This window comes from Protopterus annectens, chromosome 13.part0, assembly GCF_019279795.1.
Source record: "Protopterus annectens isolate FY-2018-M chromosome 13.part0, PAN1.0, whole genome shotgun sequence".
Classification (NCBI taxonomy): domain Eukaryota; kingdom Metazoa; phylum Chordata; order Ceratodontiformes; family Protopteridae; genus Protopterus; species Protopterus annectens.
Window position 1 is genome coordinate 208,282,371 of NC_056747.1, and position 26,799 is coordinate 208,309,169.

The 26,799-nt window shown below is 38.4% G+C and overlaps 1 protein-coding gene across 1 annotated transcript in view; it reads right to left on the bottom strand.

The window, feature by feature from the left end:
• LOC122787159 (versican core protein-like) overlaps positions 1–26,799 on the bottom strand; it is a 2,083,348-nt gene that overhangs the window by 977,790 nt on the left and 1,078,759 nt on the right. Inside the window, exon 6 of the mRNA XM_044053735.1 lies at positions 16,821–17,114. Coding sequence (XP_043909670.1) covers positions 16,821–17,114 — 294 coding nt within the window. The remainder of the gene's footprint in view (positions 1–16,820; positions 17,115–26,799) is intronic.

Genomic DNA, 26,799 nt, shown 5'->3' on the forward strand with positions numbered 1-26,799 from the left:
TCAAAACTCCAAAAGATGTGGCCATCATACAAAAGGGCCTTGCTGAGACAGATGCCTGGTGTCAAAGCCATGGCCTCAAGCTCAATGCGAAAAAGTGCATTGTCATTCCTTTTGGTAAAAACTCAGTACCCATGAACTACCACATAGGTAGTAGTCTACTTAACACCGAAAGTGTGATAAGAGACCTTGGGACACAGGTGGACAGTAGTCTCTCCTTTGATAATCACATCGCCACAGTAGTGAGGAAATCCTTCTATGTGGCACACCTCATCACAAAAGTTTTCTCATCCAGGAAAAAAGAGGTCATTGTTCCTCTCTACTCATCACTCATTAGACCCATTATAGAGTACAATGCCCCTTTTGGTATGTACCTCACAAGACATCTACAACAACTGGAAAAGCCACAGAAATACCTCACAAAGAGGATTACTGGCCTCAAAGAGATGCCCTATGCAGACCGTCTCAAAAAACTGCAGCTTTACTCCGTTGCATATCATCTACTCAGAGGCGATCTCTGCGTAACACACAAAGCTATGTCAAACCCAGATCTTTTAGACATGCTCCACTTAAAGAAATCCCAATCCCTATGAGCTACATGCTCTAGGGACATAAACTTCGTCACCACAATAAACAGAACATGCTGGAGGGATAGATTCCTGTCCCAGAGACTTCCCATACTCTGGAACAAACTACCTATGTATATCAAACAAAGCTCCTCATTAGCACTGTTCAAGAAAAATCTTGATGATTGGATGGGAGATAGGAAATTCATCCCGGGGATCACTTCTGTGGCTCTGCTCGACAGTGGCACAGGAAAATAATATTCTTGGGTGGCGAAAGCCAGGGTACCTTTGGCTAGGCCCTACGGCCAATAGCCTAGTACCTACCTATGAACCTATGAACCGATGTGTGAATGGTGATGTTTTAGTGAGTGTGTGTTAAGTAATTTCCGGTATGTATCTTATTTAAGGAACACTGGTGGTTGAGATGTTTGTTTTGAAGAAGTTCCATTAACAATAGGAATAAAAGTGCTTAACAAATAACGGTGTGGATTTTTTTTTTTTTTTTACAATTTTCTTTATGATGGCCTATACAACTTACACTGTTACTCTTAGAACATTGCATCAATGAAAGGAATGTTATTGCTTGTAACTACCAAAAAAAAGTACCCCGACTTACTCTAACTTACCAAAAATCCATGACATTTCCCTATTAGGGGTGGAACACCAGGAAAAGCTCTAGAGGCACAACACATTCCCCAAAAATTATGTAGTAAATAAAAATGCCATCACACTTTTAAAATAATGAATGGAAAGTGGATGATGGGCAGTCCTCTTACAACAAACAAATTAACAGGATTCAGAAAAATTACAGATTACAGAATCAGCTATACATAAATACTGTAATATGCATAACTACGGCACAATAAAATAATCACTTGGATACAAAAGGTCAGGAAAGAGAAACTTGTGTGTATCTGTGTGTTGGGGGGGGAAATAGGAGAGGAAGAAAAAAGGCATTGCTAATCTACTGGTGAGATGGAAAGGGCAGGGGAAGTGGGATATGACAAGAAGGGAACAAGGCTGAAATAGGAAATCATGAAGTGTAAAGCAACTAGGATCTTCATACTACAGTACGCACAACACAGAGATGTAAAAGTTTAATAGAATTAAATTATTATTTGTTTGAAAAATATGTCAAGTTCCAACTCCAGTTGTCTGTCATCAGCTATGTTCTGGAGTTCCTACTCTGTCTTTTGTCTTAAAGTTAACTTACTCCCTCTAAGTAACTTACTAAATACTTACTTATTCAGTAATTACTTAATTAATTAAATTACTTAGAGTAGGTTACTTCATCCCTGCACCATCTACAATAAATAGTACTGAATGTATAGCATCCCAATTTAACTCTCATTTCATCACAACTGTCACTTTACATTACATCACTTTTAAACAACAGATCTAACCAACCCCTTACAGTGCTTACCTCTACTAACTCTAAACCCATCCACTTCTCTTTTAAACTCATACAAACCTCTTATATCAAAAAACTATCAAACCTAAAACCTACCTGTCTAGCAGCTGACCAACTCCCTAATGATTTCTTTTTTTCCCAAAATCTCTTTATTCAGTTTTTCCAATAATATCAGTATTACAACAATCAAAGACATAAATCAACAATACATACAGAAGACATAAAACCTAGAGACAAACTATATACACTAGAAGTCACTACATCAGCAGACAAAAGACAGAAATCTTCTTAAAAGTAATTGAAAGAAAAGAGATAATATAAGGGGCATAGTTTATAAAGAGATAGAGGTATAAATGTAATCACTTGCTATAGATAGGTATACTAAAGGTATATTTAGGTGTAGAGACAGGAAAGGAGAAGAGCTGCTTGTAAAGCAAGATCTGCTTATGAAGATCTGTCTTAACAGGTCAGTGTGGGGTCTCTCTTTAATTCTTGAAAATTACATCTAGTAAATAACCCCAATATTTCTGATAGTGATGCTTTTGTTTTGTTGTATAAACTAATTTATGAGATGAGATATATTTAATAGCTAGTTTGCTAAAGTCTTCCCATGTCATTGTAGATGTGACAATCCAATTTTTGTGATGTAACATTTAATAAGGGCACACATTATGATAAGGCTATGTTTAAATATTTTTGGAAGTTTATTTGTGTTAGTATGCAATATAGCCGTCTCCCATGACAGGTTGATTTTTTATACCCCATCTTCTCTAATCTCACATCACATGGAGAATGTCAACTGTTTGGTTTGGGCAGTGTGGGCATATAGGCGTATATTTGGGCTTGAACTTATTTAGTTTTGATGGAGTATAGTAGACATTGTTATTAATCATAATTTGAGTGTATAACAGCCGCTTAAAGGGAATAAACTTGATCGTATTTTCAATGGCCAGTCTTTTGCTTTCGCCAGTAAGTAATTGGCTTTTGCCTTGCCAATAAGTCGAGAATAATAGAGAACTCTGTTTTTTTATGTTGATTACAATTTTATATGACCTAGAGATTGTTTTCCCTTTAGTTGCTAGATTTTTAAGTATTAATTTAACTAAGTTAATGTCATGCAGGTCAACATTAGTTTGTGGAAATTTAGTATTTATAAGATATTGGATTTGGCTAAGAGTGATAGCATATTTCTTAGGAAGATTGAGTTTCAGCCTTAGTTGCAATATATTAGATTCTTTTATCAGAGGGTAGCTTGTTAGATTTATAGGTTTATTGTTTATTAGTAGGTTAGGATTTAGATAAAGCGGTTGCATAAAGGCAAGGGCATTAAATAGTTGAATTGATTTGAATAGCTCTCGAGTAGTTAGGATCATATGTTTAATCAGTGGGTGTAAGTTCTTTGTGAATATGTCTTTTTGATTTAAATTTAAAAAGGGAAGAGATTTGGGGTTATACTCAAGGGATTTAAGTTGTTCATACCAGATTTTGGTCCATTGGGGTGTCAAGGTGCTAGCATTTGGGTCATGCTTTATTATCTGTATTATCTGTATTAGCCTGTAAGCAGTAATTATACTATAATAAAGTTTGAAGTCTGGTAATCCCAATCCACCTTTATCTTTGGTACGTACAAGTTTATTATATTTAATTCTGGTATATTTGGGATACCATAAGAATGTTGATATAGCTTTTTCTATATCAAGAAAAAATTTGGGGAGGAATATTTGAGAAGGTAGCATTTCATTGAAAGAGTATTATTGGTAAAAGATTCATCTAGATGACACTAGCTTTTGAAAGTAGAGACATATTAATATTCTTCCATCTATTAATATAATTTTCAATATTGGTCCATGTACATAGTAGATTATTCTTTATGATTTCCTTAAAATCGGGGTAAATAGTATTCCTAGGTATTTTGTCCGGTAGTTAATCATGATCTCACTCTCATGAAAGTAAAATTCCTTATGGCCAAGAAGATTCAAGGTAAATAGATGGGATTTATTTGGATTTAGTTTATAATTAGAAATTTTGGAGAACCCAGCTATTGCTTTGAATATTTTGGGGAGATCAGTAGTGGGAAGTTGAAAATATATATATTTAAATTGTCGGCAAAGGCTGAGTACATAAGGTTATAGTAAAGATTCTAGGTATGTGATGGAAGTTTTTTTTGTGAAATAAACAGCAGCAGGGGTTCTAGATAGAAATTAAAGAGGTAGGGGGAAAGACAGCAGCCTTGCCTTGTACCACTGGATATGGGAATAGGGTTGTTTTTTAGATTATTTATCTGAATAGTGGTAGAAGCTTTCTGATATAGAACCTTAATTATCTTTATAAACTCCTGAGAAATTCCAAACAAAGGCAAAACATTGACTAGAAAATTTAAGTTAATTCTATCAAAAGCCTTACTTGCGTCTGCAGCAAGAACATACTTGGGGCACTTCTCTTTGTTAAGAAGTCTGATAGTGGTATTCAAGAGGAGAGTGTTGTCGCATGACTGCCTTTTTAGCATAAAGCCCATCTGTTCTTGGGAGATGATGGAGGGGAGTATATTTTTGAGTCTATTTGCTATAACATGAGCTAGAATCTTAAGGTCAGTATTTATCAGAGTAATTGGTCTATAGTTGGCTGGGTCTGTTGGGTCAGAGTTTGGTTTGGGGATTAGTACAGTTTTGGAATTATTAAAATAATTATCTGTTATACCGTATTGTATTACATAGTTGAATATTTTTAATAGGACTTTAGAGAAGTTCCATGAATTGTTTATAGAATTCAGATGTGTAGCTGTCAGGCCCAGGAGATTTATCTGGTTTGAATTTGTTTATCACAGCTTTTATCTCTTTTAGTTGCAAGGGTGTTTGTAGAAGTTTTTCCTGATCATCTGTAATTTTGTGGGAATTTTATATTATGTATAAAATCACAAAATGTGTCTGTACAGGAAGGAATGGGTAAATTATATAACTTATTGTAAATGCCTTCAAATGTGTCTACAATGTGTTGGTCCTTGTGTTTCAAGAGTCCTTCATACTGTATTGTCTTTGATCCTCGGTGGTCCATTCTTAATATTTATTAATCTAGCTAGAATCTTTTAAGGTGTTTGTGCCCATTCTGATTATTGATATATTGATCTTAGCTCTAACAGAGAGATATTTTCTAGATAGTGTTTATGCAATTGCTTTTGCCAGTCTGTCATTTTATCATCCAGGTCCTTTGAGTATTTATTTTGAAGTTCCAATTCAGCAGTCCTGATTTGGGCCTCCAGTTTATTTTTGATGTTATTGTATTTTTTTCTTAAACCATGCAGATTTTTGGATAATGATACCTCTAATAACCACTTTAGCAGCTTCCCATTGCATGTTGTAAGGAATTTGAGTGGATATAATGTCCATATCCAGTTGTGCTAGAATACTATTAACTTCCTATGCTACTTCTTGGTTTTGAATGATTTTAGGATTTATTGTCCAATTATTGAAATAGGGGACATTTTGTTTATAGGTTTGAATGTTGAGGGAGAGACTAATTTTTGAATGATCCATATAGATCTTGGTGATACAGCAAATTTTAATCTATAAGAAAGCAAAGTTTGGGAGATTAGAAAAGCATCTATTCTGGACCAGGTTTTTATGGGTGGCTGAAAAAAAAAGTAAATCTTGATATTGTTTTATCATATTGCAATTTGGTATAGGGGTCAATTAGCTCAAAGGTATTCAAGTGCTATAGTAGTACGTTGGGACTGCCTGTTATCCTTATGCGACCTATCTTTTTCTGGGTTTAATAAAGCGTTCTAGTCCCCACCTATGATGTATAAATGATTTGGGTGGTTAGCTAATATATTAAACATTTCATATATGAAAAGCTGTTGTTTTGAGCAGGGGCTGTAAATATTGATAAAGCGTAGGGGTTTATTTAGGATATGATATTCACTAGTAAATAAAGGCCATCTTCCATTAGGGTCAGTTTTACTAGAAATGATTTCTCCTTGGAAAGATTGATTTATTATAATGGCTACCCCTGTAGATAAAGAGTTGTGATCTGCAGCAATTATTTACGTAACCCACTTCCTTTTCCTTTCCTTATCCCAGAGTTGGCTAGTCAAGTGAGTTTCTTGAAGGAAGGTTACCTTGGACTTATTTTGATATGTGAGATGCATGATTAAATTTATTTTTTTATCCAATATCCCTCAACATTCCATGAATCTATTGATATAATTTCTATAATTTGATTTTAAAGTTATTTATTGATAAGCAAAAAAGTAATAATGTAATAATATGTCTCTTTTGTGATAACCATTAACACAGATGAGGTGACTTCTAAACTCCTATACCCTATGTAGGTGCCGAACCACCCATCCCTCTGTATTAGTGAGTATGTATGTATTGGAAAGCAAAGAGTAGTTAGAGTTTGAGTTAAGGTGATAAATACATTGAGCAGAGGGATGTCAATATTACCCAGTATGTTCCAAATATAAACAATCATCAGCTACAAACTATGCAAAGCCTGCTCCTTTTGTTATTGGTATTTACAGTAAGGTTACTATCTAACCTCTTATGTTTAATATGTTAGATGTTTAAATACATAGCATGTATAAGCTAAGAAAAAGAAAAATATATGCCTAAAGAGAGTTGGTATCAGCAGGCTCACATATTTTATAAATCTTAATATTGCTAAAGATATTATAAATTGACCAAACAACATTTTATATAATTCAGGTCTAAGAAATGCACTGTGGCAAAGACAAATTTTGAAGTTTCAAAAAAAAAAAAAAAAATATATATATATATATATATATATATATATTCACAGTATAAAAGACTTATTTTAATCTTTAAGGCTACCACATATTTTCACATTTATATCTAGGCTGGTAATATACATACAGCATTGTCTGTCAGTCATTAACAAAAAACAGTAGACAAACCTACAAAAAGTTCACAACCACGTCCACTTAGCTGTTTTTCCACTAAACGTTGTCAAATTTTCATACATGCGTGGAAGAGAAGTTGTACTGCAATTCACTGACAACCGTATCTCTATTATAAAGACTTACCTATTAATAGTCTTTATGTCTCAACATATTGAATTATTACATAGGTTCATAGGTAGGTACTAGGCTATCTGCCCGAAGACATTTATAAGCCTAGCCGGAATGTGTCCGCCCCCTTAGATTAGTTCCCTGTGCCTCTGTCCAGCAGAGCCATTGAAGTGATCCCTGGGGTAAACTTTCTGTTTTCCATCTACTCATCAAGGTTTCTCTTGAAGAGGGTTAGTGAGGAGCTCTCCCTAATGTAGATTGGAATCTTGTTCCAGAGCATGGGAAGTCTCTGGGACAGGAATCTATCCCCCCAGCACATCCTATTTATTGTTGTGGTGAGGTTTTGATCCCTGGAGCATGTGGCTCCAGGGGATATGGTTTTCTTTAGGTGGAGCATGTCCATCAATTCTAGGTTGGACATGGCCTTGTATGTCAGGCAAAGATCACCTCTGAGTAGGCCGTATGCAACAGAGTACAGCTGGAGTTTCTTCAGTCGAGCTGCATAGGGCATCTGCTTGAGGCCAGTGATCCTTTTGGTGAGGTACTTCTGTGGTCTTTCCAGATGTTGCAGGTGTCTTGTAAGGTACATCCCAAATGGGGCATTGTATTCTATGAGGGTTCTGATGAGTGATGCATAGAGGGGTCCAATGACCTCTTTCGATCTGGATGCAAACCCTTTTGTGATTAATTGGGCCACATAGAAGGATTTTCTTACCACTTTGGCAATGTGATTATCAAAGGAGAGGTTACTATCTACTTGGGTCCCCAGATCCCTTATTATGTCTTTCATATTTAGGGGGCTACCACCTATGTGGTAGTTTGTGGGTACTTTGTTTTTTCCAAAGGGGATGACTATGCACTTTTTGGCATTTAGCTTGAGGCCATGGTTTTGACACCAGGTATCTGTCTCAGTGAGACCCTTTTGGAGGATGTCTGTGTCAGCTGGAGAGTCAATTATAGCCCCTAGTTTGCAGTCGTCTGCGAACTTGGTCAGCCATAGTCCTCCTGTGCTTGCCTGTACCTCTGTGAAGTATATGCCGAACAGGAGGGGTCCTAGGACTGAGCCCTGGGGGAATGCAACTTGTAACTGGTTTAGAGTCAGACCTAGCTCCCGCAACTCTTACCATGTGGGTTCTGTCTGTGAGCCAGTTGGCAACCCATCTCATGACGTACGGGTTTATGTTCAGGCTGGTGAGCTTGTCTATAATACCTGAGTGTGGAATGGTGTTGAAGGCCTTTGCGAGGTCTAGGTAGGCTGTGTGGACCACTTTTCCTTCATCTATAGCCTTGGTGACTGTGTCAAAGAAGTCCACCAGGTTTAAGAGGCATGATCTGCTCTTAACAAAGCCGAACTGGGTAGGATCTAGTGTTTGGAGGTTTCCAATGTCTCTGTTAATGAGATCCATGATGATGCACTCCATAGCTTTGAAGACCAAGGTAGTCAGGCTTATAGGGTGATAGTTCCTGGGGTCCGTTGTGGCTCCACCTTTGTGGAGTGGAATAACTGTTGCTGTGTACCACTCTGTGGGCATGTAGACTGTGGAGAGGCTGTTTAAACAGTGTGTTTAGGTGTGGGGTTAGTTCATCTTTGAGCTCATGTAGGATGCAGCCTGGGACACCATCCAGTCCCATTGATGCTGTGTTTTTGGCTTTGGAGAGGGCTGTTTTAACCTGAGTGTCTGTGATTTCAGAGGCACTACATTCTTCTGGTATAGTTATGGTCCCTTTTGGAGGTGAGAGGGGAGTGAAGTTTGCAATGAGCCTGTCTGCCAGGATGTTGGCTATATCAGTTGGTTCAGTGTATTTTGTGCCATTCTGCACTAACTCCGAGCAGATCTGAGAATTGCCACTTAGATTCTTGACATAGCTAAAGAATGTCTTGTGGTTATCTTTGGAGTCCATGGCAATTTTTCTTTCGAAGATAACCTTGGATGATTTCATGAGGGAACATAGTTTCTTGCTGATACTGATCAGGGATGTCTTCCCTTCTTGGGATTTTACTCTTTTCTGTACTAGTTTCCTCCTTCTATTGTATAACTTGTTTATGGCAGGGGTCCACCAGACTGGTTTCCTTTTCTTGGAGGAGTAAGTCTTGGTTTTGTTTGGGATAGCATGATCCATGCATTCTTGTAGGTCCCCGTAGAGTGCATTAGTAAAGGATTTTGCAGCTTGGACAGCGTTATCCTTTAGCATAGGGGCTTTGAAACTTCCCACCTCGGTCTTAAGTAATGTGAAGTTAGCTTTTGAAAGGTTTTTCACGGTGGTTTCTTTGACCGGGGGTGTTGGCGGAATGTGGATATCCAGAGTGATTAGTTTATGGTCAGATCTAACCAGCGAGGGGTTGACCTCTGGTGTGGAACACTGGTCGCCCATGTTGGTGATGACCAGGTCCAATATGTTGTCACCTCTGGTGGGGGTGTTGACCAGTTGATCCAGGGCGTTTTGAGTTTATAAATTCTAGGAAATGTTGAGGAAGGGAGTTTGTACTTGAGTAGTTTTTCCAGTTAATGTTTGAGTAATTGAAATCACCCAATATCAGGGTATTTGGTAGGACCTTTATGTTTCCCAGTGTTTCCAGGAATGCGGAGTAGGGGTCCTGGGGCATGATGGGTGATCTGTTGCAAGCTATAGTTTGAAAAGTAGTTTTGCCCGTTGTTAGTTGCACGTGGATGATCTCTGAAGCATCGTGCTGTGTCACTAACCTGGAGGTGTGGGTATCCTTGATGAATATGGATACTCCCCCGCCTTTTGTATTTTGGTTTGGGTTTTGTGGCCGGAATGTATGGTATGAGTTGTAGCCTGGTAGTGTTGGGGTGCTCTCTGGAGCCTTAAACCAGGTTTCTGTTACGGCACATATATCGATTTTCTCCATACTGAGGAGTGCCTCAAGTGTATGCATCCCCCCCCCCTTTGCTTTAGGATGAAAAGAAATAGGCAAAACATGTGAGACAGAGTCAGTATTTCTGATATTAATCATGTTGTGCCTTAGTATTTGTTAAACTAGCTATAAGCCACTTCATGTGTTTGAACTGAGATAATGGCACCTTTGGTGGATGAACACATGTGGAACAGTAGAATAGTTGATATTGTGGGACCCCTGAGTCATAGGCACTACCATATACAAGTTAGTCCACATGATATTGGAACACTGTTAAGTAAATATATGAATTTACTGACCTCTAAGTAAGATATTAGTTAAACTGCTGTATGCAAGTGCCTTAAGCAAAAATACAAAACCCTGTTTTTTAAACGTTATTCAGTACAGAAAAATAAGATTCTTGTATTTTATTTTCTAGATTAAGGTTGCCCATTTTGCATGTATAGTTAAGTTATATAGGAAACCACAGTTATATACATTGCAAAGTGTTTGGGGCATGGCAGTATATTTGAATTCCTTTGTTCCACATGCCATTAAACTCCTCTTTTCTTCACAGGTCAGTGGCATAGGGAAAGGCACCTTTGAACCATTTAAATATGTACATACAAATGGGGAGTTCTACACCATTCATAGGTATAATCGGAAGCTAATAAACAGCACCTTTAATTGTCCTGTGTAGTAGAAGGTCTTGCAAAACTGCAGGGAGGAAGGCAGGGTTACTAAAACCAGTTGCAACATTTTTCTTTCTTGGATTTTGTAGATGACAGGTAACTTCTTCTACAGCTTTCTTCCTGGTAGTTTGGGCAGTGTTGTGGCTTAATATAGTCGATAGGAGTTACATCTGATGAGAAAAGGAATTCTGTTTTGAAAAATAGTTAGAAATTCTATTTTCAGCTTTCCCGACTCGTTTTGTCGTATTTTTCCGTTCCCAGTGATGCATTGGGGCAGGAAACTAATCAGCGATGACATCATTTGTGTTGAAAGATGAAAGGATCATTAAACTTCCTGGTTTTGAAGGGGATTATGGAAAATGGAACACTGAAACGCTAAATGGACCTCGAGGCCTGCAAAATAAAATGGACGTTTTGTTCCTAGATACAATTAAAACAGAAACATGCAGGATACCTTGCCGAACTTCTCTTTAGAGTTGTTGTTGGCTTCAGAAAAGGTGAACTGGGTTGCTTCAAGCTGGATTTACTTTGAAAAGATGCAGAAAAGTGGATTCTGCCTCCTCAGGGGTCTCGAGGGATATTTTTTCATCTTTATGACAGAAAATTAAGGTAGCAGGGTATTTAATTTGAAAAAAAATCTTGTTTTCTATAAGGTAAGCGCAATATTTACTAAGGTTTTGGCGGTTTTGCTTCATTTCAAGAGGGAGATCTTGAGTTATAATGAGTTTATGTGCTTGCCATGTAAAGTTCTTCTTAGCTTTGTATGCTGCAAGTGTTAGATGAACATGTGCTGAATTTAACAGTCTGATATATATTTGCCTCTGAGATGCATTTGTTTGTGAATGCCTTATAGCTCTGTGGACTCTTTCTATTACTATGTCATTCAGGAGGTCTTTATTGTTTAAGACAGAGCTTAATATTTCTTTGATTATTGAGTTGAGTGTCTCTGAAATTCCTCTTATAATGAAATTATTGCGCCGGCTTCTGGCTTATAGTACTACCATTTTTTGTTGTAGTTCTATAATTGTGATATTACTGGTCTGAAGCTTTTGCATAAGTTCATTTATTTTTAGTTCATTGTCCATAGATTTAGCTTCATTCTGCACAAGTCTAAACATAATTTGGTCCAGACTAGAACCAAATGTGGTTAGTTTATGTGAAAAACCTTGCACTTCTGTTTGCAATGCATTTTTAAGGTCATCCATTGTTAAAGATTGTTCCTGCTGTTGTCTGAGGGCTAGCTTAGTAGTCTCTTCTTGTAATTTATTTGTTTTTTGCCTTTTGGAGGTGGTGTCTTTCTCAGGAGTAGATATCATGGATAGTTTAGTTTTCATAGTTAAAGTTTCCACTTGATCTGGTTGATTCTCTATTTGATATCCAAAGTTAGATGCTTGGTAATAAGAAAAAAAGTTTTTGTTCAATAAATACTGTTCTGATAGATGCCTTTTTTATTTGTCTTGCTTTAGGCCTGTATGTCTGGAAAAATCCATACCATGTGCTTCAGGGATCAGCTTCCAGTAAGTACTATTTCTGTTTAAAAAAGAGGATTCCGGCAAAAACAGAGATGAAAGAAGTATGTATTCATATTCCTGTTTTGATCCTTTGATGTTTAGAGCATTTTCTTTGAGTGATGTGCCAGCTTAAGGTCAGATGAAGATTTAAGGTTTGAGGAGCTGCACAGTTAGTGTGCTTACAAGCTGTCCACCATTTTGGAATCCAACTCCCTAATTATTTCTTAAAAACTGTTGCAAGCTCTATCACTTATCCTGTATCAATCCTACTCAATCATTTCATCGCAGAACAATATGTCCCATACAATGGAAAATATCCCATATCATCCCCCTCCACAAGTGAGGCCCATCTAAGATCTCTCTAATTATTGGCCCATTGCCATTCTCTCACCCCTAGCCAAAATCTTACAGAAATGTATCCATAAGCAGCTCCTAGACCACCTCACTACAAATAACCTCTTATGTGGTTCACAGCATGGCTTCCGTCCAAAATACAGTACCTCCACAACTCTCATAAGTTTCACTAACTGCATCAATCTCCTCAAAAACAATGGACAACTTGTTTCTACTGTATTCCTTGATATGTCCAAAGCTTTTGATACAGTATTCCACCAACTACTGCTCAACACTTTAGCCTCCTTCAACCTCAATTCTACAGCTTTCAACTGGTTCTTTAGCTACCTTACTAATCGACAACAGACAACTAAATGGGATAATAAACTCTCCACACTCCTAACAGTCTCTGTTGGGGTTCCTTGGGGTTCCATCCTTGGCCCCCTTTTTATTATATTCACAAATAGTCTAAACACTGCCACTAAATCTGCTTCTATTATTCAATATGCTGATGATGGTACTCTTATTTACTCTGCTCCCACACCCCAAGATAAACTGCAAAAGTCATTTCTAGATGTTTGAAAATTACCTAAATGAACTTCAACTCATCTGAAACCCAAACAAAACAAAATGAAGGATCTTCTCTAACAGGAGATCCAAAGCAAAACTACCACCTCTCTCCATCCTCTCCAGTAATGGCACTATAATAGAACCTGTTAACCAAACAAAACTACTTGGTGTCACGACAGACAACAACCTAACATTCAGTAAACATGTATCACTCACAATAAAGAAAGTTCACATCAAACTTGGTGCTCTATATAGGGCCAAACCTTACCTTACTCAAAATGCCAGACTAGCCACAGCCAGATCCCACCTCCTATATACTCTTCTCAACTTTTCACTAACCTGTGCATGTCTGATTTATGTCTACTTGATTCCTGCTATAACAAAATAGCAAACTTTGCTGCTAATATACCCAACAGGACCCATCATTGCCTTGCTCTTCAAAAATTACATTGGCTTGAATTTCACATGCTGTTATTGCTCAGTCAACTCACCAGTTCCCACTGCATTATCTACAAACCTGAAAACTGCCCTGCACTTTCCAACCTAGTGCAACTAAATACCAACCCCAGGACCCTTAGATCATTTGATAAACTTGTACTCAAGGTTACAAAGTCCCATAATTACTTTGGTAACTCTCTTCTCCTTCAAAGTTGCCAAACAGCGGAACCTATTACCGCAGAATATCTTAAACACAGATCATCATAGCTTCAAAAAACTCCCAAAGGAGTACCTTACTCAACAATGGCTATGCTCCTGTAACACTCCTGGTTAGTTTCTCATGCCTTCAATCATTTTTTTTTATTCTGCTATCTTATTGTCTTATTTCTTCCAAATGAAAATGCCACAATGGTTTTTAGTTATATATCTAATGAGTTTCTTATTACTGTCTGTAATAAGGCTTAAGAAATTTAATATTTTCTGTTTTACATTCACCTTTTTGTAAATTGTGATTGTTGGCAACTGTCAAACTTTTTTGTATATTGTTTGTAAATCTTTTAAAAAAATTTTTGTAATCTTTTTGTACTATTGTTATTCAGCTTATCTCCCCGGGTCTCTGCTGAAAATGGGCTACATGCCCAGCTGGACTCTACCTGGTTAACAAATGTAAAATAAAATACAATAAATAAATAAATAAATACTCTACAGTTAAAGGCTTAGTCTAAAATGGCCAGGCTTTACTCTTAGTTTTGGATGCCTTTATGCCATTGACACTTCTTGAATATTCCAAAAGATCATTCTGCATATCTGGAATATGACATCTAAATAACATGTATGCAAAACAGCTTTTTTTATGTTGGCACAAAATTAAAATGAATATCTTGACAAAATATGTACTCTAGTTGGTGTATGCTCCCAACAAACAGAGGTTTGAGAAGTAGATAATATCATAAACTAACCTAAATAAAAACTAAGTTGAAATACTTTTGAATTAGTGTTTAAAGTTAGCTATCAGTGGGTCCTTAGAGTAAGGTAGTTGTGTTCTCTGTAATTAGTGTTACAGATTTTATCAGAATGTGTGTGTGTGTGTGTGTGTGTGTGTGTGTGTGTGTGTGTGTGTGTGTGTGTGTGTGTGTTTTGCACCCTCCTTATAGAGTTATAATAGCAGCACATAATAGTTCAATAAACCCCCCTAGGAGTTTTTATAGACAGACCTTTGAAAAATACCAGGGCTTCTATTGATTACTTGTTAAAGGAGTCATGGGACTTTCTTTCAAGAATGAAGCAGGAATGGTTTAGTGTGAACTGCAGTTTTACTACGGTGGATCTTGTAGACCTTTTTACTTCTATTCCCCACAAAAGGAACTTATGTTGTTCTCTGATGCCATTAGGAAACTGACCAACTTGAGTAACACCATGGTTAATTTTGTCTTACAAGTAATGGAAATTATTCTTGATAATAATTTCTTCTCCTTTGAGGGAGAATTTTTTAAACAGATAAAGAGTGTTGCAATGTTGCAAGTTGCACCCCCATTTATGCAAATTTGGTGATGTATGCCTGGGAAGAGAAATATGTTTTTAATTATAAATTGCAGGAGGAATGGGTGGTGTGTTTGCATTATTTGGACAACATTGTTATTTTGTGGAGAGACAAAACATTGACCATTGGCCAGTTTACTACTTTTTTTAAAAAATATTTCTCCATTTTTTTTAAATTTACTAGAACTTATTCAGATACCAGTATTGATTATTTGGATGCCACTTTCTATAAAGATTTTAGTAAAGGGATTTTTGTTTTGAAAATATATAGGAAGGAAACATTTTCTAATAATTATTTGGATTATCAAAGTAGTCATCCTGGGTATACTAAAAGGAATATTTTTAAAGGTCATTTGGTTTGGGCTGCCCGAATATGTTCTAATCTGGATAATTTCAAAGAAGAACTTGTTAAAATAGTGCAAATGTTTTTTTTTTTGAAAGAGGTTACATAAGTGATTTAATTTACAGAACCTGTTACGAGGTGATTCAAGGTTGGGGTTCAAAATTTAGACCCATGTTGGGTCTGGGTAGAAAGAACTTCCATTTCCTTAAGCATGATGCAAATCAGAGGTTCACCAACAATATGACTTTAACATATGGTGAGGGTTTTAGAGAGATTAAATAAATTATGATTAAAAATTGGGTTATTTTTAGAACAAATAGTGACCCTATGTACTTATTTGGAGAAGGTCGTAAGTTTGTGCATAGAATGAGGATGAATCTCAAGTTATTGTTCAAGCATCCAGTACAAGTATTCCCACAAAATGTAAAAGGCACCATCTGATGTGGAACCTGTTCACAATGTACTTACATATTAGAAGTTTCAATTTTAAAATTACTACACCTGCCTTTTTGGATATTTTTAAAGAATGGGGACTGGGCTACTAGAGGCATTGTTTACATAGCTGTAATGAAAACATGTAAATTCTTCTACGTGGGAAAAACAGAAAGGCAACTTAGAAAAAGACTTTACGAGCATTTGTATACAATTAGTAACAAGAACATGAACAATGCACTGTACAAACACTCCCTGAAATGTCAAGGGTTTGTTAAGTTTAGATTCGGCATTCTTGAAGTAATTCCCAAGAACCCAAGGGGGGGATGGTGGGAATTATAGAGAGAAAGAAGTGAGTTACAGTGGCAGTTAAGACTGAATGCTACAATACAGTTTGATTTAAATGAGAATATTTCAATTCTGCCCGTTCTTAAGACATGAGCCCAAATATTATAAGAAAAGTTGAGTTTTTATTGATTTTATTCCAAAAATGGTTTTAATAAGGCTTAACTGACTCTTTTACTTGTTTAATTGGTTGGTTTATTTATACACATTTCTTGTGTGTGTTATCTGTTCTGAAGAAGTCCCAGAACTGTAGGGACGAAAGTGATAAACTTTAATAAACCTGTTTGGTTTTTGGTTGTCTTTTAATTCTGGACTTATTTTTATAGCACAGTTTTTGGACTATTTTAGCCAGTCGCCAGTTCTAGCCTTGTTTTGTTTGTTACGTTATTAAAGACTGACATCTGCGCACACATGTATACAAAGTAAAACAAAAAAACACATTTCAAGTTAATGATTGCTGTTAATGAAAGCAGTCATATCAGTGTGAACTTCAGTCATTAACAACCCTTACTAGGTACCCACAGAGTACAGACTGAAAAATAATTAGTATGCATTTTCATATAACAAACAAGATGAAACTCATTCTTTTGTTAAAGCAGAAGGTTGTAAGATTAAATATAACCAATTGTAAAATGATAGAATGAAGGTTTACTAGTGCCTGATACTTCTGCCAAGAAGAGAAACCTGATAAATTCCATGATCTGAGTAATGATCATGCACTTGTTAAATCAAATTTTGCTGTTCGTGTGGTTTATTTTACCTTTGTAGCAGTATGCACCAAACTTTGAGTTGGGATCTGGAAAACCAGTTCGATTGGGAAATCGGTAAATGGTCCTTACACTTGGCTCATCACCACCACAATTCTTCCTTGGAATGTTGATAGGGTAACGGACACTCCCATCTGATAGCCAGCCTGGGTCACACTGGTCCAAGCCCCTTCTCCAGGCTAAATACAACTGGCCTGTGGTAGCCAGGGTTGCCCCACTTTCTTGACAATGCTTCTTTGCTTCCATTAAGTCAAATTTTTCCGGTTTTGATTCATAAAATATTTCACCTATAGCAAAGAAAAAAAAGATTTAGGCAGACAGAAATCAGGGAATCCTACTCAGTATATGTGGTCACTTTGTATCCAGAAACAATGTTCAATTAACTCAGAATGTAACTGCTGGACTATGGTGTGTACACAATCAAATATGTTGAATTCTAACCTGACATTTCACATAACTAAAAAGCTATAAAGTTATATAGTAGGCAACATCAGAACAGGAGTAGTAAATCATCAAACTGGCCAAAAGATATTAACTGTAGGTTTTTTCCCCCCAAACACCTTTATTGAATTATCACTTGCGACATAGGCCAATTTACATTCATATAAAAGTAATCAAACTATATTAACATATCAAACATTATACTTCACATATATTGCCATATATTATATAACCTAAGCGACATTACATACATGATTCAATTCCTGCCTTTTTTTAAACAAGATACATCATCATTAAACCATCACTTACTACACAGGCAATCATACATTTATATTAATGAAAACAAACGGGTCTATGTTATAACAGCAAACGATCAAAAGATTGAACACTGTTATATCGACCACAAAAGAACGAAAACAAAAAAGAGCGAAGAGTCAGAACAGGGAAAAAATTTGCAGTTCTCAAAAAAAAAAAACAAACACCACACTAAACACTATTTTAAGTGGAGGGCTTTGCCCCCCACTCCCCCCTACTTAAATATACCAACTCCGAGATCGCAATACGGTGCCGAAAACGGCAAAGTGACAGAAGAGGCCAAGTGACTTCTTTCCCAGGGAAATAATTCACTTAAAAGCCGCTTTGTCATTTTGCATTTTCGACAATTACAGTTCGACCAACTTGCATTCGACAGAATGCGTCGTCGGTCTTCTGACAAGAACCCAAACAAACAACACTAATGCACTCCTAGTTGCAAACATTTTACATCACTTATAATCAACCCAATCTTTCTAACTCAAACATTACATAGCTCATTTAAGTCCCGTCACCTGTTAAACCTCATTCCTCCCTTGTATGTATTGTCACTACTTCCAAAACAGTTGGTTTAGATTTTGGTTTCCATTTTCTAGTAATTGCTTTTTTTGGCAGCCACCATTATTGGACACAGCAAGACCTTACTTGTTAAAAGTTAGATTTATTAAATGGGATTGCTGCAAAGGGGGATATATTCTTACTCCCAATATGCAATGACCTAAAGTTGACTATAATAGAAGCAAGCAGAGCAAGATTTTGGTCGCTTTTCCTCCTCAAAATACACCACCTTCCATTGCTCTATTGAATACATTTTGACCACAGGCACAAGATAGACTGTGCTCTGAAAAATACATTGGTATATATGCCTACTGTCTTTTCTGCCCAGCACTGCACTGTGGAATTCTTTGATTTCCATGTCACTGAAACATATTTGGAAAAGATTAGCCTTTTATGGTGTTCACTGCTTTACCTCCAGAAGTACAGTCTTTTACCACTTTATCGGAGATTGTAATATTTGTGTTGGGGATGGTTTGTAAAGTACTACCCCATATAGTGGTGTGGAAGCGGACTTCCTCATGGAAAATGACTGCTTTATTCCTCAGTGTTTTCAAGAAACAGATGTTTATGAGGTAGATGACATCATATACTAACATAAATAAAAAGTTAAGTAGAATTCATTTTAATGTAATGATTAGAGTAGGTCTTTACAGTAATGCAGTTATGTTCACTGTGATTAGATAGTGTTACAGATTTGGCAAGAAGCACTACTGCCAAGGTATTGCACTACAACATAGGAATTAAAGCTCAGTGGGAGTCATGGCTTTCCATTCGCTCCAGCTGTGTAGATCAGAACGCAACAACATTTTACCGTTGTATTATTGACAAACAGCATATTTCCACAGTGTAACGTGTAGTAATGCTGCTGCTTAATGTCTTTTCTTCCTCTTCATAGCATATTATCATGCTTGGTTCCTTTTATTGTTTGTAATTGTTATATACTGTCCCTGCAGCCTGTCTGTGTTCAGCCCCTTTTTGCCAATTGTCCCATTCTTTTGTCACCCACCCAGGGCAAGGACTGACAGGCATCAGACCATCATTTAGGCAACCATAGGAGTGTTTCATGACCTTTTTTTTTTTTCCATCCCCTCACACATCCAGCGGGGTGCAAGGTAGAGGACATTAAATGGCCTGACTGCAAAGGATGCCCCTTCACTTATACAAAGGGTGTTGCCTTCAAGCTGCCCCACTTCTACCTCCAAAGCACAAGAGTTAATTCTCTAGTCTCCACTAGGGAATCTGTACCTACTCAGCATGCCCCCCAAGTCAGCATAATATCCCCATCCCTGGGAGAGGTGAGTGGGACACACCCTTCACCCTTTCTCCTCCTCTCTGCCTGCTCCTCCAGTGCTATGGCTACTAAATGAACCCCCATTGTCTGGGCTCCTTCTTTCTCTGCCACTGACCAGGGTCATGATGAGCTTGTTGTCCTGATTGTCTTTTCCTACTCCCTGACCCATAAACACTAATTTAAAGGGACCCCATGGCTCTCTCCATTCCCTTATGATATAGACAGAAATGCTTATTTTGGTGTACTCCTACTTTATAACAATATAATACTCTCCCTTATGATAATTTCCTACTGCTTGTCTTTCACGGGGTGACAGGGCCCATCTGACTCTTTGCATCCTTTTCTAGAACACTACCTAACTTCACTTCTCTGCCATGTTATATCTAAATGTGATATAAAACACATAGTCCTACATAGACATTTTATGTAGCTGTTTAGCATGTGATTTCCATGATACTGTACTGCTATAATGCAACAGTCTTGGTATAGCATGGTAATAAGAAAAGCATACCTGAATGCCTTATTGCAGGGTGTGGGAACACGTTCTGAAGAAACTTCCAACGATGCAATGGCCACCTCTCTGCACTAGAATATCAGATGAAAAGTTTTTGTTTATAGCATTTTAGAAAGTGGCCAATGGGGCAATTCTATTACTGGTGCCACATTACTAAACAGGAGGCCCAAAACCATGGGGTGCAACAAGCCCCAGTAACAGACCGACCATCCTTTTGAGAGTTGAGAGGATGTCATCTATGGCACAGCAGAAATCTCATCAGTATTCTGCTATATCATGCCATTCTTGAACAGTGCAAATCACTGTCATTGTCTTATGTTCATTCACACTGTTCTGTACACTTAGTGATGTGATGATTATGAATCATACTGTCACTCCTCCAACAGTGCGGCACAGCAAAAACTGGCTTAAGGGGGTCAAACTGATTTGTGCCATGCAAGAACTGCTTATAAATCCTACTGTATGCCTTGCTTTTGTGTAGACACTACTTACAGATCTTCACAAGCAACCAATAGTCCTAATTGTTCACCAATACTGCACCCTCTCAGAGACGACTGGGTAATCCACAACACCACAAGACAGGGATGCTGAAGAATTCCATCTAGTGAATAATTAACTAAAATGTAACTGACAGGACATATTCTTTAGAACTTCTACATGAAGAGCTGTATTGCTCGCATCTCCACGAGTGATTACACCTCTGACCTCACTGGCCAAAAAAGGAACTCCTGAATAACACTCTTAAAGCAACACTCCAGAGTTTAGTTTCTTTTCTCCCCTAATAAGCTTTGCCTATGGGTTCCACTACAAAACTTAAGTCACAAAGCACTGAGAAACCAAATAACCAATCACAAATGTCCAAAAAAAAAAAACACGATGATAATATTAGTGCACCCCTAGTGGTGAGATACTGGTAGCACAAAAAAAATGAAATATCCCTTCACTCTCCTCCCATTTACATTTACCTGGCCTGAGCTTCTTTTACTGACTCTGCATTTACATCTGTCTCCCCGTCTCCCATACTTGTAATTCTGATAACTCATTTTAAAACCATTTTGATTCAGCCTTCCAAGTGATTTGATGAGGTCTAATGCTACAGGCAAGCTACAGCAATATTTTTCTAACTTTAACCAAGACTGCCCAGCAGGTTTTTTTCCCTAGTAACTGTGGGAAGGAATAGTTGACAGATTTAAAAATGTCACTCCATCTTCCATAGCTTACATTTTAAATGAAGGTTCAGAAGAACTTTTTGCCAAAAAAGTTCTCCAAAGCTTCTTTGAGCAAACAAGCAGGTAGCCTATTGCATTATTCCATGATGTTCTACATCAATTCTTTTCTCTGTCAGTTTTGTACAAAGCAGTTGCTGAAGTAGGAAACTTTATGTAACTGCAGATCATGGCAGAGATCATTTGTTTTGTGTCCTGAATTAAGATAGGATACTTCAAGAACACACTACTGCTGTACAAGAGAGAGTTGTACTCAGGATTGTAATTCAATTTTAACCAAGAATATTACTCTGGTAGAACTCAAATGCCCTTATGGCAATGTGTAAACTGGAGTGCTGACCTGTTGCTTTGATGCTGAAGTTTTGCCTGTAATATCAGAACTTCAGGGTAAACCAGTGCTTTGGGTGCATGAGTATCTCTCTAAGAAGAGTACAATGAGTCCCTGGAAGCTAGGTTGTTGTTTCTGTGGAATGGATGATGGCAGGAATGCATTTGTTGTGACTGTTAAAATCAATAGTCAGCCTTCTACTCCAAAGACTGGGTGCACCTACAAGATCTGACAGCCTCACTGCTATCACATTGTATGCCTAGTACTCTCAGACTGTATAAGTATGTAACCTAGCCCAGTGATGGGGCATGGTGTGATAATGTGAGCTAGTACAAGAACATATAGGTCATTTGGAGAATAGTGCTTCAGGAAAAAGTGGAGAGTTGTAAAGGTGCACCTTTCTTCAGCAATTTTCCTAATGCTATCAGATATGTTAGTTAAAATAACCATGAATGAGCCAGATGACCATGATTTTCGAATACTGGCCAAGCCTCTTGCCGTCCCCATAGTGCCTTTTTTAGGCAAGGCCCAAAGGACAAACCAACCACCGTAACCAGCACAGGTAACCAAAACCTAAGGGTAATGCTACTCAATGCCAGAAGTCTCAACCTCAAAATGCACACACTCGAGGCTCTCCTCAGCATGGAGAAAATTGATGTTTGTGCAGTGACGGAAACCTGGTTCAAGGCTCAAGAGAGCACCCCAGCACTGCCAGGTTACAATTCATATAATACTTTCCGGCCTCAGTTACCGGATCGCAGTACAAAGGGCGGAGGTGTATCCATATTCATCAAGGATACCCATATCTCCAGGTTAGTAGCGCAGCATGATGCCCCAGAGATCATCCATGCACAACTATCAGCAGGCAAAACCACATTTCAAGTCGTAGCTGGTTATAGATCACCCACCATGCCACAAGATGCTCACTCTGCATTCCTTGAGACATTGGAAAATATAAAGGTCCTACCCAACACTATAATCTTGGGTGATTTCAACTAACCTGGTATAGACTGGATGAACTACCAATGTTTCAACTCCTATGCTCAGCGATTCATAAAATTTATAAATTCAAATGCCCTTGAACAACTAGTATGTTCCCCCAATAGAGGGGACAACATATTGGATTTAATCATCACAAATATGGGCGCCCATTGTACCACACCCGTTATCACTCCCTCCTTGATCAGATCTGACCACAAACTGATAACCCTGGACATCCTCACCCCTCCACCTCCCCCAGTCAAAGAAACCATAGTCAAAAACCTTTCCAAAGCAAACTTCAAACTACTTGCATCCGAAGTGGAAAGCTTCCCTTGCAGAAGGATAATGATATCCAGGATGCGGAATCCTACACCAAGGCACTCTATATGCATCTTCAGGATTGCATGGACCATGCTATCCCAAATAAAACCAAGACTCCTTCCTCAAGCAAGAAGAAACCAGTCTGGTGGACCCCGGCCATAAGCAAACTTTACAATAAAAGGAGGAGACATACAAAAAAGGCCAAATCTCAAGTAGAAAAATCATCCGTGATCAGCATTAGTAAGAAACTGAGGACCCTCATCAAGTCAACTAAAGCTAATTTTGAAAAGAAAGTTGCCAAGGATGCCAAGGATAACCATAAGGCCTTCTATGGTTACATCAAAAACCTAAATGGCAACGCTCAGGATCTGTTCTGAGCTAGTACAAAATGGAACAAAATATACTGACCCCACTGACATTGCCAACATCTTGGCTGACAGGTTCAGTGCAAATTCCCCCCACCACCACCTATAGGGCCTATTACCATTCAGGGGGATTGTGTAAGTCCAATTATTACTGATACATTGGTTAACAAGGCTCTATCTAAAGCTAAAAACACTGCCTCCATGGGACCAGATGGTGTCCCGGGCTGTGTCATACGCGAGCTCCAAAAGGAATTAACCCCGCATCTTAATACCCTGTTCAGTCTCAGCCTCTCCACAGGATATGTGCCCATAGAATGGTGCACGGCAACAGTGGTCCCGCTACACAAGGGTGGGGCCACAACTGACCCTGGGAACTACCGACCAATAAGCCTGACCAGTCTGATCTGTAAGACTATGGAGTGAATCATTATGGAACTCATAAATGAAGAGATTGGGAACCTCCAGTCGCTGGACCCCACACAGTTCGGCTTCGTCAAGGGCAGATCATGCCTCCTGAACCTGGTGAATTTCTTTAAGGCAGTTACTCAAGTTATAGATAAGGGAAAGGAGGTACACACGGCTTACCTTGATCTTGCTAAAGCATTTGACACCATTCCCCATTCAGTTATTATTGATAAGCTCAGCAGTCTGGGCATAAACCCGTACGTCACAAGATGGATCGCAAACTGGCTCTCAGACAGATCCCATAAAGTAAGAGTAGAATCCAGACCAGTAACGAGCAGTGTGCCTCAGGGCTCTGTCCTGGGGCCCCTCCTGTTTGGCATATACTTCTCAGAAGTACAGGCAAGCATGGAAGGGCTGTGGCTGACTAAGTTTGCGGATGACTGCAAATTGGGTGCTATAATAGAGTCTCCGGCCGACATGGAGATCCTCCAGAAGGGCCTAAATGAGACTGATGTATGGTGTCAAAGCCATGGTCTCAAGCTAAATGCAAAAAAATGTGTAGTAATCCCCTTTGGAAAAAACAGAGTACCCGCAAACTACAACATAGGAGGTAATCCCCTGAAATCTGAAGAAGAAATAAGGGATCTAGGGACCAAGTAGATAGTCAGCTTTCCTTTGACAACCATGTTGCCAAAGTGGTTAGAAAATCCTTCTATATGACCCATCTGATCACGAAAGGGTTCACATCAAGATCTAAGGATGTAATGGTGCCCCTCTACTCTTCTCTCATCAGACCCATTATTGAGTACAATGCACCAATTGGAATGTACCAGGCTAGACATCTCCAGCAGCTGGAGAGACCACAGAGGTACCTAACCAAGAGGTTTACTGGCCTCAAACAGTTGCCCTATGCAGCACGATTGAAAAAGCTAAAACTGTTCTCTGTTGCATACCGCCTTCTCAGAGGCGATCTCTGTCTAACGTACAGAGCCATGTCCAACCCAGAATTGTTAAACATGCTCCATGTTAGCAAAACCAAATCTACTCGAGCTACACGCTCTAAGGATATAAACCTCAACACAACAATATATAGAACATGCTGGAGGGATAGATTCCCTTTGCAGAGACTTCCCTTACTATGGAACAGGGTCCCGATCTACATAAGACAGAGCCCCTCACTATCACTCTTCAAGAGGAACCTTGATGAGTGGTTGGGTAACAGAAAGTTCACACCGGGGATCACACCAACAGCACTACTAGATAGGGGCCAAGGGTACTAGCTGCTAGTACAAGGGTCTAGGGAACTACTAAAGGGGAGGTGAATACCACACAACATGGCTGGGCTAATATATGCCTTCGGGCAGATAGCCCAGTACCAGCCTATGAACCTATGAACCTATTTAGGGTAGATGTGTCCAATGCAAAAGAAAGAATGAAACAATAGGCCTATGACACAGGCAGCCACATGGGTACCAAGTCTGAGAAACTGGCGTAAAAGACTGCCTGTGCTTCCTGCTGCCTCTTTCTGCCTTTAAGTAGCATTTATTTTACAGTTATGATAAATAGCGTAATGACACAAAGAATACAAGACAGAAAAGTACAGTTGAGGGTACTTAGGTTGACCCATTTGGAGGAAAGGTGTTGGTTGGGTTGAAATCATAAAATTGAATAATAAAGGAGACAGCAGTGTAGGGGGGTTAAGTACTTTTGTTCCTGTCAATGACCATGTCTTTTTCAGTAAGACTGCTGACAAACCTTGTAATGCATTTTAAATTAGGCCCAAATTAGTCTGTTTAAATATCAGTAAGCAAGGACTACCTTTGGCTTTACACATAGGTCGCTTGACACACTCCTGTTTTTGGACAGTACAGAAAGGAACACAGAAACCTTGGATATTTTAGAAGATTCCAAATGAGCACATGAGAATAATATATGACATACTGAGTACAGAAAAGGGAATAGTTTAGTTTTCTTTTATAAAAGGGTTCTGGCCCTGTCCCTATGAATATCATGCTCCATCTCTCTTTATAGGTCCATTCATTCTTTCCTCCTTAAGCCATCATGATTAGGATAGGATGTTGGGGGTGGTTGTGCCAAGGGTTTCATTGCCATCTTCCTATGTTCCTAGCTCCCATTTCTGCCTGTTTAGCTGACTGCCACACTACAATGACTGATTCACCAAACTCAGTAAGGATGCATGGACACACCTTGGTGGGCTTGTACTCTTAAGTCTCTGCATTTGAGCTGCAACACCAGGCATTCCACCAGATGGAACCACTGTGATGAGACTTTATCAGCCAATCCCACAGCCCAAGGACCAATGAGATGCCAAGAGCCAGACTAGTTCCATACCCCCATCCCTCTCCAGCTGGTCATACTTGTTAATACTGGATGAGATGGGGTCTTCTGTAAAAACAGAATTAGGGCATATGATGTTCTCCAGTCTGGAAACAAACATCTAATCAGTGATGAAGCCTGCATTTGGGTCTCATTTTTCTTGATTCTGAGTTCAGATGATGAAACCTTGAAAAATCTAAGTTTAAAATGCTAGGTGAGATCTAGATTATATCGCCCATAGGATATATTAATTTCTGCCATCGGAGGGTTATATATAGCTTCAAAATAACCTGGTCTTTCTGACCCATCTTAGAGTTTTCAGATCAAAGTACTGTAAATAACCTTATGAAAGGTGCCTCCTGACTGGGATGGGCATATACTTGTATTTTATCAACAGGTGCATTCAGATGCATCATTGCATTGTTGGTTTCCTGTCAATAAAAAAATACTAGTCATCCAAAACTTTAAAAAGAAGAGGCTGTGAAATTACAGCCAATATTCCTGCATGCCACAAGAGATGTGCTTCAGTTTGTGAGCCAAGCTTTTCTTTCAGCAAACTGTTTTGGAAGACTTACTACATTCATGAAAGCAATGGCAAAATTATAAGGAATGGTGGACCATAGGCTAGCTTGTTTAGGATTTAGGTCATTATTGGGTAAGAAAGCCAACATATTTATTTTATTTATTTTTTGTTTACCAGGAAAGTCCAACTTGGAACAAAGCCAATTTTCAGTGGAGGCCTGGGAAGAAATGCCCCAGATGCAAAGGAGAAGGCATATGGCAAAGATGAGAAATGTGATAAAATTAGGTAATTACAAAAACTGAAATAGCATCTGATTTTATTTATTTTATTAATTTATTCTTTGTTGATCAGATTTTTCCCACTAAGGTAG